Consider the following 13,607-nt stretch of genomic DNA (forward strand, 5'->3'; position numbering starts at 1 on the left):
TTCTGCCACTCCCTCTTCTAGCCTAAAGGATGCACAATGCTTCTATTGTCAGGAAAAAGGGCACTGGAAGCGAAGTTTCCCCAAGTACATGCAGGATGTTAAGGATGGGAAAGTGAAACCCACGCATGCAGGTATTTACACTATATTGTCTAATAACTCACCACATACTAATTCTTGGGTCCTTGATACAGGGTGTGGAATTCACATTTATTCTGATTTGCAGGGCCTAAAAGAAGTGAGGATGTGGAGCACGGGAAGATAAACTTGACCATGGGGAATAAGAAAGCTTCACCTGTCACCAAGATTAGAGTTTATTCTTTATTACTTAGTAGTTGATTAATATTAGATTTAAATAAATGTTGTTACTCGTCTGAATTGGCGAGAAATATTATTTCTTTTCATGGTTTGTACAAACAAGGATTTACTTTTTCATTTGATAATAAATGTGGTGGTATTAATGCTTTTTATAATGATGTTCTTTATTTTAAAGCATTACCTTGTAATGGTGTATATGAAACTGTGTCGGTTGTAGACAAATTAGGAAATAATGTTTTTCGTATTGATTCTTCACTAGTTTGGATAAGGCATCCTTCTGGCATTGTCGTCTTGGACATGTCAAGAAGAAGCGCATAGGCTAACTCCAAAAGGCTGGAGTCTTGGTGTCATTTGACTTAAAGTTAGATGATAGTTGCGAATCTTGTTTACTTGGAAAAATGACTAAGTCACCCTTCATTGGTACTTATGCTAGGGGTGAAGGTTTGTTGGACCTCATACACACTGATGTGTGTGGACCCTTCTGAACTGCCACAAGGGATGCTAACCACTTCTATGTGACTTTTACTGATGATTATAGTAGATATGGCTATGTCTACTTAATCATGCATATGTCAGAAACATTTGATAAATTAAAAGATTTTAAACAGGAAGTGGAGAATCAGTTGGGCAGGAAGATAAAGATGCTCCGATCCGATCGAGGTGGTGACTATCTTAGTATCGAGTTCCTTGACTATCTTAAGGAATGTGGAATTGTTTCACAATTGACACCTCCTAGGATACCACAGCTGAATTGTGTGGCTGAGAGGCGCAATCGAACCTTGTTAGACATGGTTTGTTCCATGATGAGTCGAGCTTCGTTACCAATCTCATTCTGGGGGTATGCCTTAGATACTGCCGCCCATATCCTTAATCTAGTCCCTACCAAGAAGGTTGCCAAAACACCTCACGAGATGTGGAGTGGGAAAGTTCCTACTTTAGACCACATCAAGATTTGGGGTTGTGAGGCTTTCGTGAGGCGTGAGACTCACGACAAGCTCGAACCTCGAAATGAGCGGGGTATTTTCATCGGCTACCCACATAAATCTTTTGGTTATCTCTTCTACAGAACGAGTGACAATGTTGTCTTCATGGCGAGGAGAGGAGTCTTTCTTGAGAGAGAATTCATAAGCCAAGGAAACAGTGGGAGGCAAATTGACCTTGAAGAAATTCAAGAGTCAAGCGGTGAAGGAACCTCAAACACTACCAATCAACCTGAGGAGGAAACTCCTGTTGAGCCGATTGATGAGTCTGTATCTCTGAGGCGTTCCACGAGAGTTAGGAGCACACCTGATTTTTATTATGGTTTCCATATTACTACAGAAGGTGATGCATTTATCAGTGATAATACACTGATAAATTTGGATGAACCTACACTACTAGAAAAATCGCCTTTTACGATGCGCAATGCGTGTCGTAAAATGCTCAGACGACAGGCAAATGCGTGTCAAGGAAGGCCCTGTCATAACGAGAGACGACAGACTTTTGCGCGTCGTATATAGATGACGCGCATTTACGACGCACATTTATGACACGCATTTACGACGCGCAATGCGTATCAAGGAAGACGACACGCATTTGCGTGTCGTAACCTTGCGACGCGCGTTTAGGACACATATTGCGTATCATTAAAGCCCCTGTCATAAATGAAGATGACACGCATTTACGCGTCATAAACTTCAGCAACCATTTACGACGCGTCTTTACGATACTCATTTACGCATAATACCAAAATATGGAAACAAATATATACCAAAACAATCAATTTCATCCAATAACATCATGTCAAAAAATTGTAATACATTGATATTAAGGGGATCTGATTGTACATTGTTATTAAAAGGTTTTCACTAACTATATAACCTAATTAATACTACATTGCTATTAAGGGGCACCTTCTTGTTTCAGATATCATGTAAAAAAAATCCTCCATATCATTGGTTTGCCACCTGGTGTACTGGGCTGCTGTCCACCAGCCAAGTCCCCTTCTTCCTTGGTAGTGTTTGGTGACTCTGATGCTTCGACTTGGCACATTTTCTCAAATTCATCTTCTGTCGGAAAACAAACAAACCTCCCTTGCTCGCTTTCCTCTTCCATAATTATGTGTTTTCAAGTTCCCAAGCTCACTCTTTCTTTTACCTCCATATCCAGGTATAACAACTGGCTTTGGGACTTCAAATGCCTTCATAGCTTCACAGAACGATTTTATTTCATCTTCTGTTTCAATTCTAGAAGGAAGGGGAGGTATGAGTTAACCACTTGGCCCCCTTGTTCTAATACCACCTGTTTCCACAAAGCATGCCCAATTTTACTTATTATTATTAATCAAACTCAACAGACAAATGCAGGATGCCTTTTTTCTATGTTAAAGTAAAATAGATTGAAGAGCATTCAATGTAAAAAGGGTATACCAGCTCTTCTTCCTGCCTTTTTTTATCGACTTCCTAAAATACGTCGATTTCAGACTCACTGCCATCATCAAAATTACAAGTATGAATAAATATCACAACATATTTAAGATTGAAAATTCTGAAAATCAAAGTTACTGAACTATTTAACTAACATCAATTGGCCATACACAATATATGGCATTTCTAAAAGTTGTCGATCATAATGGTTTAATAAACCAGATAGGTGAAGGGAACTCTGTTTGAAAAAGAAAAATATAAAAGGGAATTAAGCAAACACATGTACCTATCAACAGTTTTAGTAAATACTCTCAATTGAATGAGTCTATCAACAGTAACTTTATGCTTTGAAGCACCATCAACAAGAACCCATTCTTGCAATGAACTGGCTGACACAAGCACATCTATGTACAACAACTGGAGAACATAATTTTTGGCCAATGGTGGCAAAGACCTGAACAACAAAATGTGGTTAACACATCGTGTAAATGATCAAACATCAAACATACCAATTCACGGCAAAGACCTGATTTTGGGTACCAATCATTTTTAGAATCCAAGATTAGTGAGAGCCCGAGGATATGACTAGGTTGCAAAGAAAGGCATTGCTAGAATGCAAAACAGGACTTTGGTCACAACATCTATTCGCAAAGTTTTAGGGGTTTCTTCTGTTGAAGTTACTAATAAACTTGAGGGTACAATATCTTCTTGAGGTCCGACTTCTGTTGTTTCATTTGAATCCTTAGACTTTTCCTTTGATGCTTCATCCAGACCATCATTCTGTTCTACAACAGGTTCAATATCCCTTGTTGTTGCATCTTGAAAGCACTTTTCTTCTTTAGTTGTAGTGTCATTTGGATCATCTATACTGTCATGGGATAAATATTCATCCTTTTTTGTGATTTCCTCCTCTATAGGTCGATCAAGCTCCGACGACACCTGTTTAAAATATTTTTAATATATATATATATATATATATATATATTAATATAGTAAATAATTGAATATCCAAGAAAGCTGTGTTGTATATATTATAAAAGGAAAAGGGAAAGGTAAAGGAAGTTTTTTTTGAATATTCTATCTGTTAAAAGATGATTTTCATCATTGAATGAACAAATGAAAACAATTTGATATTATAGTTCCCTTTTTCCCATGTTTACTGACCTCATCGACTAATTCCTTTTCATTTGATGTTGTCTTTTCATCTGCTAAATCCTTTTCAGTGAAGATGACATCATCCATGATGTTTTCAGAGGTGATGTCTGATTGTTCTGGTTGAGGCTTTGTTTCTTTAACCCGGTCTTCTTCTATCACCAATTCAGATATGGGTTTGAGTTCTCCTTGTAGTTCAATATTCTATTTTGCAAAAAATAAACCAAAAAAATTCTAATAAAGGCTCAACTGCATTACATTGTAAAAAATAGAGTAAAGTTTCTTTTACTTTCCATATGACAACATGCGTGTTCATGATAGAGTGATTATATGTCAAGATGCATTAACATCAAAACTCTTGAAAATTTTCTAACCTTTGCACTTGAAGTTTCATTAGCTTTAACTTCATCTTCTTCCCCTCCATTGTTTTCATCTGTATGCTCGGTTAGTATATAACAAATAATTGAATATCCAAGAAAGTTGTGTTATATATATTATAAAAGGGGAAGGAAAAGGAAGTCTTTTGAATATTCTATTTGTTAAAAAAATAGTTTTCATCTTGATATATGAACAAATGAAAACAATTTGATATCATAGTTCCTTTCTTCCCATGTGCAATGACCTCATCGGCTAATTCCTTTTCATTTGATGTTGTTGTCTTTCCATCTACTAAATCCTTTTCAGCCAAGATGTCATTCTCCATGATGTGTTTAGGGGTAATGTATGATTGTTCTGGTGGACGCTTTGTTTCCTTAACCTGGTCTTCTTCTATCACCAATTCAGACGTAGGTTTGAGTTCTACATGTAGTTCAAGATTCTATTTTGCAAAAATAAACAAAAGAATTCAGATAGTTTTACTTTCCATATGACAACATAAGTGTTCATGATAGAGTGATTATATGTCAAGATACATTAACATCAAAACTCTTGAAGATTTTCTAACCTTTGCACTAGAAGTTTCATTAGCTCTAACTTCATGTTCTTCCTCTTCATTTTTTTCATCTGTATACTCGGTTGTTGCTGAGACAATGCTCTCTTCTTTCACTTTTGAGTCTTCTGAATCAGCAACTACTTCAGGGGTTTGTACATCACAAACAGATTCAAGACCCTGTTTGGGTGACTCATCAAATTCTGATAGGTCCGAATGCGATATCTGCTTAAAAAAAGTTCATGTTAACACATATATTCGTACAGCATGAACAAAATATTGTTCTCATATTTCTGTTAATAGACTAACCACAGGTTCCTTTTGATCTTCTGTTGATTTCTCTTGTAGCTCTGTGGAATTACTATATTCCTCAACAATCTGTTCTTCGAGGTCATCTGTTCCCTTTTCTTTTTGTGTCTCTAAAGGTATCTGTTCAGTCTATATAACATTTATGTAAGCAGACCCCATTGATGACTTGATAGATAAGTAAGTGGTTATATATTTATCTTATTCAGCTCTTTAGTCAAGATGACATCCTTTGATATTTCACTACAGTCTTCTGTGCTATTAAGTTGATTTTCTTGTGTAACATCCTTTTTTTCATACAATGATTTGTTCTCGCCAATTTCTGTTGTCTGTTCTGTTTTCTGCATCCATTAGTGTCAAAGTATGTTGATAAGGCACATAAGAAGTACAAGAAAAAAAATGTTGTGAACTGTAGGGACGTTTTTCAGTCTGACCTCTTCACTTGAAATTCTCTTGTTTCTGTTCCTTTTTCTTCATCCACATACGTTTCTGTTGTAAGACACTCTTCTTTCATGTTTGAATCTTCTGAATGTGGGACCACTCCTGGGATTTGTACTTCAGAAACAGTTTCAAGATCTTCAAGGAAGATCTCTTTAGTTATTTCAGTCTGCCCCTGCTCCTCCTCAATGTAGGCAACTATGGTACCATGTTGTCCAGTTGTTGTTTCTTTTATATCCTCACTAGATGCATTCAATGATGCAATTTAAGGAGCACAAGTTAATCTACAATGCAATTAAACATGATAAATGAATTGTTAGTTGCTAATTTTCAACTAAGTTCTTTTCCCATAATAGTATTGTCAATATACAACTATATATACCTACAAATCAAACTGAAAATAGTGTTAAATATGCAGAAAGCAACTAAGATATGAGAATATGCATTGTAATCACAGAAAAGCATAATGAAGTACAGAACTTCATATAAATTTACCTTAGATTCAAGATGAATGTTTTGATCAGGTTTCTTACTGCAAGCCTTGACAGCAAAACATCTACTGTTGGATGTATTAGTTCATGTGTGGCATATAGCAAAACATCTAAGATACGAGAATTTGCATTGTAATCACAGATATGTAATGGTGTAGTCCGAAAAAGGCATACAATTTTGTGGATTTAACAACCACATCTTCATGAACGAAGAAGGAGAAGAGGTGGTGGTGGTGAAAACAAGGTGGTGGCATATAGGATGTAGAGAGAGAAAAGAGGAGGAGTGTGTTGACGGTGGTGATTTGGTGCGCAAGCAGTAGAGACGGAGGTGCGATGAGTGATTTGAGGTGTAAAGGGGTGAGTTTCGGAGGTTGTGAATGAGCGAGAAACCCTAGTTCATCAATTCTTTCACATGAGAATTTCGGGAGGTAGTGGCAAATTGATCTAGTTCACAGTAGTAATACCCCAATGTTATTATATTCTCAATGTAACCATACATCTCATTAGAACCAATTTCCATTCTTTTGCCCTAATTTCCGCCTTTCTTAGCTTACACCCAAATGGATAGAAGTTAGGGCATGCGTTTCTTTGTCTTCTTTTTCGGCTCCGGCAGTGAGGGTTGGAGACAGCGGATGTGGATGAGGGACGGAGACGGGGGCATGAGTGGAAGGGAGATATCAAAGAACAAAGATACAAAGACAAGAAGGGAGAGAAGAGAGTTGATTTTGTGCTTTTCTATTCCGCTCCTTTTCCCTGCTTTCCTATTCCGATGATACCTCTGAAATATTCTCTATTTCTTTAAGGTCGTCGGAGAGGGAGAAAAAGTGAGCCTGAGTTGCCGAACGGATCGCTTGCAAAGAGCATGCAATGTAAGTGAGTGTTTTTGAGCGTTCTTCAAAAAAGCCCTAGAAATTTAGAAATGAATTGTCCCTGCGATTTTAAAATAAGAAACACGCGTTTCAGTAAAAATTATAAGGCCACATTTGTAGAGGACACGCATTTAAGATAAAAGTGCCCTCCGTGTTTGTAATTTTTTTTATTGGACACTAATTTTCAGGGAACGCATAAATGCGTGTCCTCTATCCTTCAAATTTTGCAAAGTTGAAATTATTTTTTAGGGAACGCACAAATGCGTGTCCTCTATCAGTGCGTGTCATTGTTTGCGCGTCATTAAACGGCTGTTTTCAAGTAGTACTAACAACTTCAAGGAAGCCATAGCAGGCCCTGAATCTGCCAAATGGAAGGAGGCTATGGACAACGAGATTCAGTCTATGCATGACAATCAAGTTTGGAACTTGGTTGACAATGTTCCGGGTCGTAAGACAGTCGGATGCAAATGGACCTTCAAGAAGAAGACTGACATGGATGGGAAAGTACACACTTATAAGGCGCGACTGGTTGCGAAGGGATTTACTCAAACTCCGGTAGATGACTATGATGAGACCTTCTCACCAGTAGCGAAGATTAAGTCTATTAGGGTTATGCTAGCCATTGCTGCATTTCATGATTATGAAATATGGCAAATGGATGTCAAAACTTCTTTCCTTAATGGAAAGTTGGCTGAGGATGTTTACATGAGTCAGCCAGATGGTTTTATTAATGCAAAGTACCCTAATAGAGTGTGTAACCTTGAGAAATCCATCTATGGATTAAAACAAGCATCTCGCAGATGGAATCTTTGTTTCGATGAGAAAGTCAAAGAGTTTGGATTTTCGAGGAGCGAGGAGGAGTCCTGTGTATATGTTAAGGCTAATGGGAGTATAGTTAGCTTTTTGGTATTATATGTGGATGACATACTACTCATAGGAAATGACATCCCAACCTTGCAGGAGGATAAGTCCTGGCTTGGGAAGTGTTTTGCTATGAAGGACCTTGGAGAAGCTACCTATATCCTAGGGATAAGGATATTGAGAGACAGGAGTAAGAGACTAATTGGACTTAGTCAAAGTACCTACTTGGATAAGGTGCTGAAAAGATTCAGCATGCAGGATTCCAAGATAGGTGACCTACCGATCCAGAGCAATGCCAAACTGAGTAGAACTCAGAGTCCGAGTACAGAGGCTGAGATAGCTGAGATGAGTCGAATACCATATGCTTCCGCTGTAGGCTCGATCATGTATGCTATGACTTGTACTCGCCCTGATGTGGCCTTTGCTTTGAGCATGGTCTGCAGATATCAAAGGAATCCTGGCAAGGCTTACTGGACTGCGGTGAAGAACATTCTCAAGTACTTGCGGAGGACTAAGGACTGGGTCCTTACCCTTGGTGGGAGTGATGACTTGAGAGTAGTGGGGTATAGTGATGCCAGCTTTCAGACAGACAGGGATAATTTCCGCTCTCAGTCGGGCTGGGTCTTAACCTTAAATGGAGGAGCAATAACTTGGAAAATTTACAAGCAGGAGACAATAGCTGATTCAACTTGCGAATCAGAGTATATAGCAGCAAGCGAGGCGGTAAAGGAGGCGATATGGCTGAAGAACTTCATTAGAGACCTTGGAGTTTTACCAGCTATAAAGGAGCCTATGGAGATTTTCTGTGATAACAAGAGTGCAGTTGCCTTAGCCAAGGAAGAAAGGGATCATGACAGATCCAGGCACATCGACAGAAAATACCACTTCATTAGACATCGAATAGAAGGACTCCTCGTGGCAAAGAGGGTATCATCACCCAGCAGTTCCCCTCACGAAGGGACTGTGTAGGGTTAAGCATTTACAGCATGTGAGGCGCATTGGGCTGCAGAATGATATTAGTTTTATTAATTAGATAGATTTCGAAACTTGTAATAGTTGAAATGTAATTGACATTTGATGTTTAAATAAAAGGTGTTTTTATTTACTAGTATGGTACTGTCCTGTGTCAATCATTTACTATTGTTTCGTTTTGCATGTTTTGACTTCCAGAATAATTATATTATTCAAACTATCGACAATCAATCATACTTTGGAAGTAGGTATTGAAATAAGACTGTCATGAATTGGGTTTGTAGATTTGTCTGAATTGTATTAAACATAGAAATTGTTGCTGCAACATTCATGAGTGCTCATAAGTTCTAAGTATTGGATTCAACCCACGCTTACTTGTATCACTTCATGGAATTTATCTCGAGTGATCGTGAAACGATAATATCATATAAGTCTTCAAACCAAGAGATATGAGTTGTTGACTATGAGTTGGTTGTACATTGATAGTACGAAAACATATCAGTAACTTGATGTTATAAAACGTGTTGTTGTGTACAATTTGATGATTAGTTAGTACAAGCATATGAGTCAAAGTTTATATGTTCCTTTTAGTCATTGGAGGATTAAAAGCGATATCTTGGGCCCCTCGATGATTTTGTTTTGACTTATGTGTCGGGCCCGGTAAGAATTGAATTGATGTGTTTGATTAAGTTCTATGTCAAACAAATCGGAAATCGGGAAACAAACTGCTGGACAATAAGTACGACGTTGTTCCATGTATTTGTCCGGCTGATATCTTGAACAGAGGATTATGTGATCACTTATCTAAAATGGCACAACTTAGTTCCACGAGACTTTTAAGAGCTACGATTGCTGGTCGGATCCTGAAGTCGTACTTGCAGCTATAGTTATTAGACTTATTGTAACATCCCAAAATTTAAGGCTAAAAATTTCATTTTTAGTAAATTATAGCATAAAACCGATCAATATAAAACTTTCATAATAATATCTCATGTCAAAACCAAAGTGTCAATAATCAAAACATAGTATCATAAAACCATATCAGAGTGTAATCCCAAGGATCCCGTGTGCGGAAAACATAGTGTGATGCGTTGCGACCAAGCCGGCTCCTCTCCTTTGAAACAAAGTACCTGAAACACATAACACATAACACGGTAAGCACGCATGATTAGTGAGCTCCCCAAAATACCACGCACATATAATTAGCCACTCAAGGCTAAAGCTTTACGAGACCTTCCGGTCAATGTGTCTCAGGGGCCTTCCGGTCCCACAATCCGAGTAGACCTTCCAGTCCTACTCTGTTGACCTTCCGGTCCATACTCTGATGACGTTCCGGTACATATCCTATTGACCTTCCGGTCCACACCCTGCAAGCTCAGGGCATAGCATATACATATCACATAGATAAGAACATATATCACATAAACAAAATGCATAATACCATATAAACAAAATGCATAATATCACATAGAAAAATTGCATAATATCGCATAACTCATTTAAGCACATAAGACCTTCCGGTCGTGACTCTGTAGACCCTCCGGTCCTAACTCTGTAGACCTTCCGGTCCTACTCTGTTGACCTTCCGGACCAACTCTGTTGACCTTCCGGTCCTACTCTGTTGACCTTCCGACCCAACTCTATTGACCTTCCAGTCCAAACCTTGTCGACCTTCCAGTCCAAACCAGGCAACTCATAACATAGTGTCCCACATAAAACATATATCACATATCACGTATAAGCACATAAGACCTTCCGGTCACACATAATTACCACTCTGGGTAAGGTATAGTGAGAAGACTCACCTGGCACTACTGAAGTCCTGCAGACTCAATCCCATACTGCTGAAGTCCTGCAGACTCAACCCCAGCTGCTGGATGACAGATTCCCGAGCTGTCAATCTCAAAACATCACCCAATTAATAATTGGGTCCCACTACATAACCATAAGTACATACTTTGGATAATTACTACATTACTCCAGGCTTGGCTTTGTTTAAGCCCAAGGCCCAATCCATAGGCCCAAAGTCAATTAGGAATCAAAGCCCAACATATGGCCTAATTTTCCAAATTGGGCCCAAGCCTATACATGGTCTTATTCTAAGGCCCAACATCATATAATCACTAAGGCCCAAACTGTGGCCGATCTATGGCCCAATTTTCCAAATTGGGCCCAAACCCCTTACATGGGCCTTACTCTAGGCCCATTAAGTTATTCTAGTTCAATTGCTTACTCTTGGATGGCCCATTATTATCCCAATCATCTAGGCCCACCTTAAGGCCCAAGTGAAATTAGGGTTTCACATAACATGATGATTAGGGTTAAGTTTCCTACTTAACCCATTAAGGACTTAATCCACTAAGGACTTAATCCATTAAGTCCAATATTGCTTAGATTAATCTTTGCCAATGATTATTATTTAATATTTCAAGCTATTAAATAATGTCCGTGTGTGTGTCCCAATTAATTCTCACAATTAGGGCTTTATTGGCGTTAGGGTATTCCAACCCAAATACTAGCCCATTTATCAATTTGTCGGGCTTTTAGGTCAATTAGGGCCCATTAGACCCATTAGAGTTTCCACTAAGCCCCTTAAGCTTCATTGGGCCCATTAGGGCTTACAAGGCCCATTAGGGTTTCAACCACCCCAACCGAATCAAACTCAACGAGGTAAACACACCGCCACCCGACACGGCGGCCGGTGGCGGCAGCCACCACCCTAAGGTGGTGGTTTTCAAGTTCTTTCATTATTCCGACACTATTACAGATTACAATACAAATCCCGAAACACGTACACACTCACTAACATACACATACACACGCACAGCCACTCAAATGGTGGCCGACGGTGGTGCAAGGCGGCAGCCTTGCGATTTCCGGCTAGCCAAATAACCCACAGTACATATGAACACCAAATAATTGACCGAAGTTAAGTCACACATGAAATACGCGCACCATGCATCACCTAACAGCGGTGGTCGGCGGCAGTAAGGTCGGCGGTCACAGCAACAACGACTTGGAGTGGCGACAGTGACGACGGTCTGAACAAACCCCGAGGGAGAAGCAATTGGAACCGATACAATCTCGTCGGAATAGCCTCGCAACGGCAGCATAGAACCGAGGTCGCTCGCCGGCGGCTTAATCTTCAACAGCTGCAGCGTAGCGGCGGTAGCAACCCCGTCGATCACATCCTATGCATCGACGTTTCCCACTCCGCCTACAGTCACCAGCGGGTTCCCGGATGTCACGATGGCGAAGCACAGCGCGTTCGGCGATCTTGGTTCTCAACTATGGTGGTCGCACCTCCACCGGAAACGACCACAGCGGCAGCAGCGAGGCGACAACTTGGACGTCGACTTGTTCTCGCCGGAAGCTAGGTAACGACGGTGGCTTCACGGTGGCTAGAGGGTTGCGGCGGCTGGAAGAAAATGGGAGGCACAAGGTTGGAGGGTGACGGCTGCACATAAGGGAGGGGGTTTAGGGTTAGGGTTTGATCGATTATGAAGCTATATACCTGGCTCCATTTATGAGTTTTCCATAATGGCGAAAACAACCCCTCCCTTCCCTTTTTGATTCAAAAACAATCCAATATTTTCCCTTTCTACCCTGACTTTGGAAATCTTCTTCAAATTAAATCTGATAATTACCATTTAAACCCTCAACATTAAAATCCTTTACACCTTAGGTACAAATCTACCAAATAGCCCCCCAATATCTTAATTATGATATTTTCAGCCCTCTCTTCTCTTTTTCTTTCAAATTAAGTCCCAATAATTACCACGGAGCCCTTGTCTTCATAATTGTTTACAAACGGGGTCTAGAACTTACACTTTTAATCTCCGACTTCTAAAATTGCAACCTTTGGCTCCCGAAACCCAACACCTTGCTATATAATCATTAATTTATTTATTTAATAAACAAGGTGTTACACTTATCCAAGTGGGAGACTGTTGGATAAGATGTCTAAGTCCATAACTATATTTGGTATGTACTTGACCCGACTTGGCATGGTCCATTTGGGTTGCATAGCATCGGAACAATTTGGATAGACTTTTGTGAGAAGAGGATATTTATGATTTATTAATATACTATAAGTTCTAATATATTAATATGAATTATTTAATTAGTGTTGATCAAGAATTAGTTTGGGATTAATTTTGTGATCAATAGAGACTAATTAAATAAATGGGGATTGATTTGGTAAATCATTCATTCTTATATGGTGGGCTTATGATCCATAGTTCTTCATGTTGAGCTAAACCCATGTGATGACCCATGGATACTCCATGGAGTCTAAAACGCATGGATCATGAGGAATGTGGAAATGCATGAGTTACATGGTGTAACCCTAATGTGCACACTATATAATGAAGCCTCGTCCAAGCAAAATCGGCACTTAGACATACAAAAGTGAGGGCTAACCGATTTTGGTGCAATAGAATCTTCTCTGAAGTTATTTGCAGTTGTTGGTGGTGTTGTGTGAAGCATTTGAGGCATCACATTTGGGGTACTAGGCTCACAAAGTCTTAAGGAATCAAAGCTACAAGAAAGGTATGTCATTCTAATAGGTTTTATATTACATATACCCCAATCATATGGTAGTTAGGATGAAACCTTGGAAAAATCAAAGTTTGCATGTATAATAGAGAAAAACATAGATCCAAGGTTTCTAGGGTTGCATGCACACCATAGGAGTGTTAGAATGCTCAAAACCCAACAGAATAGTCCCTGTATCATTCAAAAGGACCAAAGGGGTAGTTTTGGCACCCCGGTATGCTTGATAGTATGATTATGTTATGTAGTTATGTGGTAGTAGTAGGGGTTAAAATAGTACCTGTAACCGGTTGAAATAAACTGGAGGGTAGGTCGG

The 13,607-nt window shown here is 39.3% G+C and overlaps 1 protein-coding gene across 1 annotated transcript; it reads right to left on the reverse strand.

Moving 5' to 3' along the window:
• Nucleotides 1–2,062: 2,062 nt before the first annotated feature.
• Nucleotides 2,063–6,289, reverse strand: LOC145128765 (uncharacterized). Its single transcript, XM_079063573.1, has 12 exons — nucleotides 6,210–6,289; nucleotides 5,541–5,786; nucleotides 5,354–5,447; nucleotides 5,110–5,238; nucleotides 4,816–5,025; nucleotides 4,495–4,689; nucleotides 4,247–4,305; nucleotides 3,885–4,076; nucleotides 3,247–3,659; nucleotides 3,007–3,174; nucleotides 2,724–2,781; nucleotides 2,063–2,595 (listed from the first exon to the last, which is right to left on the reverse strand). Exons 1-8 carry the CDS (start codon nucleotides 6,287–6,289, stop codon nucleotides 4,031–4,033), a joined length of 1,059 nt encoding a protein of 352 aa, XP_078919699.1. The 3' UTR covers nucleotides 2,063–2,595; nucleotides 2,724–2,781; nucleotides 3,007–3,174; nucleotides 3,247–3,659; nucleotides 3,885–4,030.
• Nucleotides 6,290–13,607: the final 7,318 nt, after the last annotated feature.

The sequence above is a fragment of the Lactuca virosa genome, chromosome 1 (assembly GCF_052849685.1).
Source record: "Lactuca virosa cultivar CGN04683 chromosome 1, Lactuca_virosa_CGN04683_v6, whole genome shotgun sequence".
Classification (NCBI taxonomy): Eukaryota; Viridiplantae; Streptophyta; class Magnoliopsida; order Asterales; family Asteraceae; genus Lactuca; species Lactuca virosa.

Bases quoted from the DNA above. Each gene is read 5' to 3' on its own strand.
- LOC145128765 (XM_079063573.1), bottom strand. From the start codon at position 6,289: ATGCCACCACCTTGTTTTCACCACCACCACCTCTTCTCCTTCTTCGTT. The intron at 5,448-5,540 runs GTCAGACTGAAA...TAATGGATGCAG, and splicing joins AGAGAATTTCAAGTGAAGAG to AAAACAGAACAGACAACAGA. The intron at 5,026-5,109 runs GTTAGTCTATTA...TTTTTTAAGCAG, and splicing joins AAGATCAAAAGGAACCTGTG to ATATCGCATTCGGACCTATC.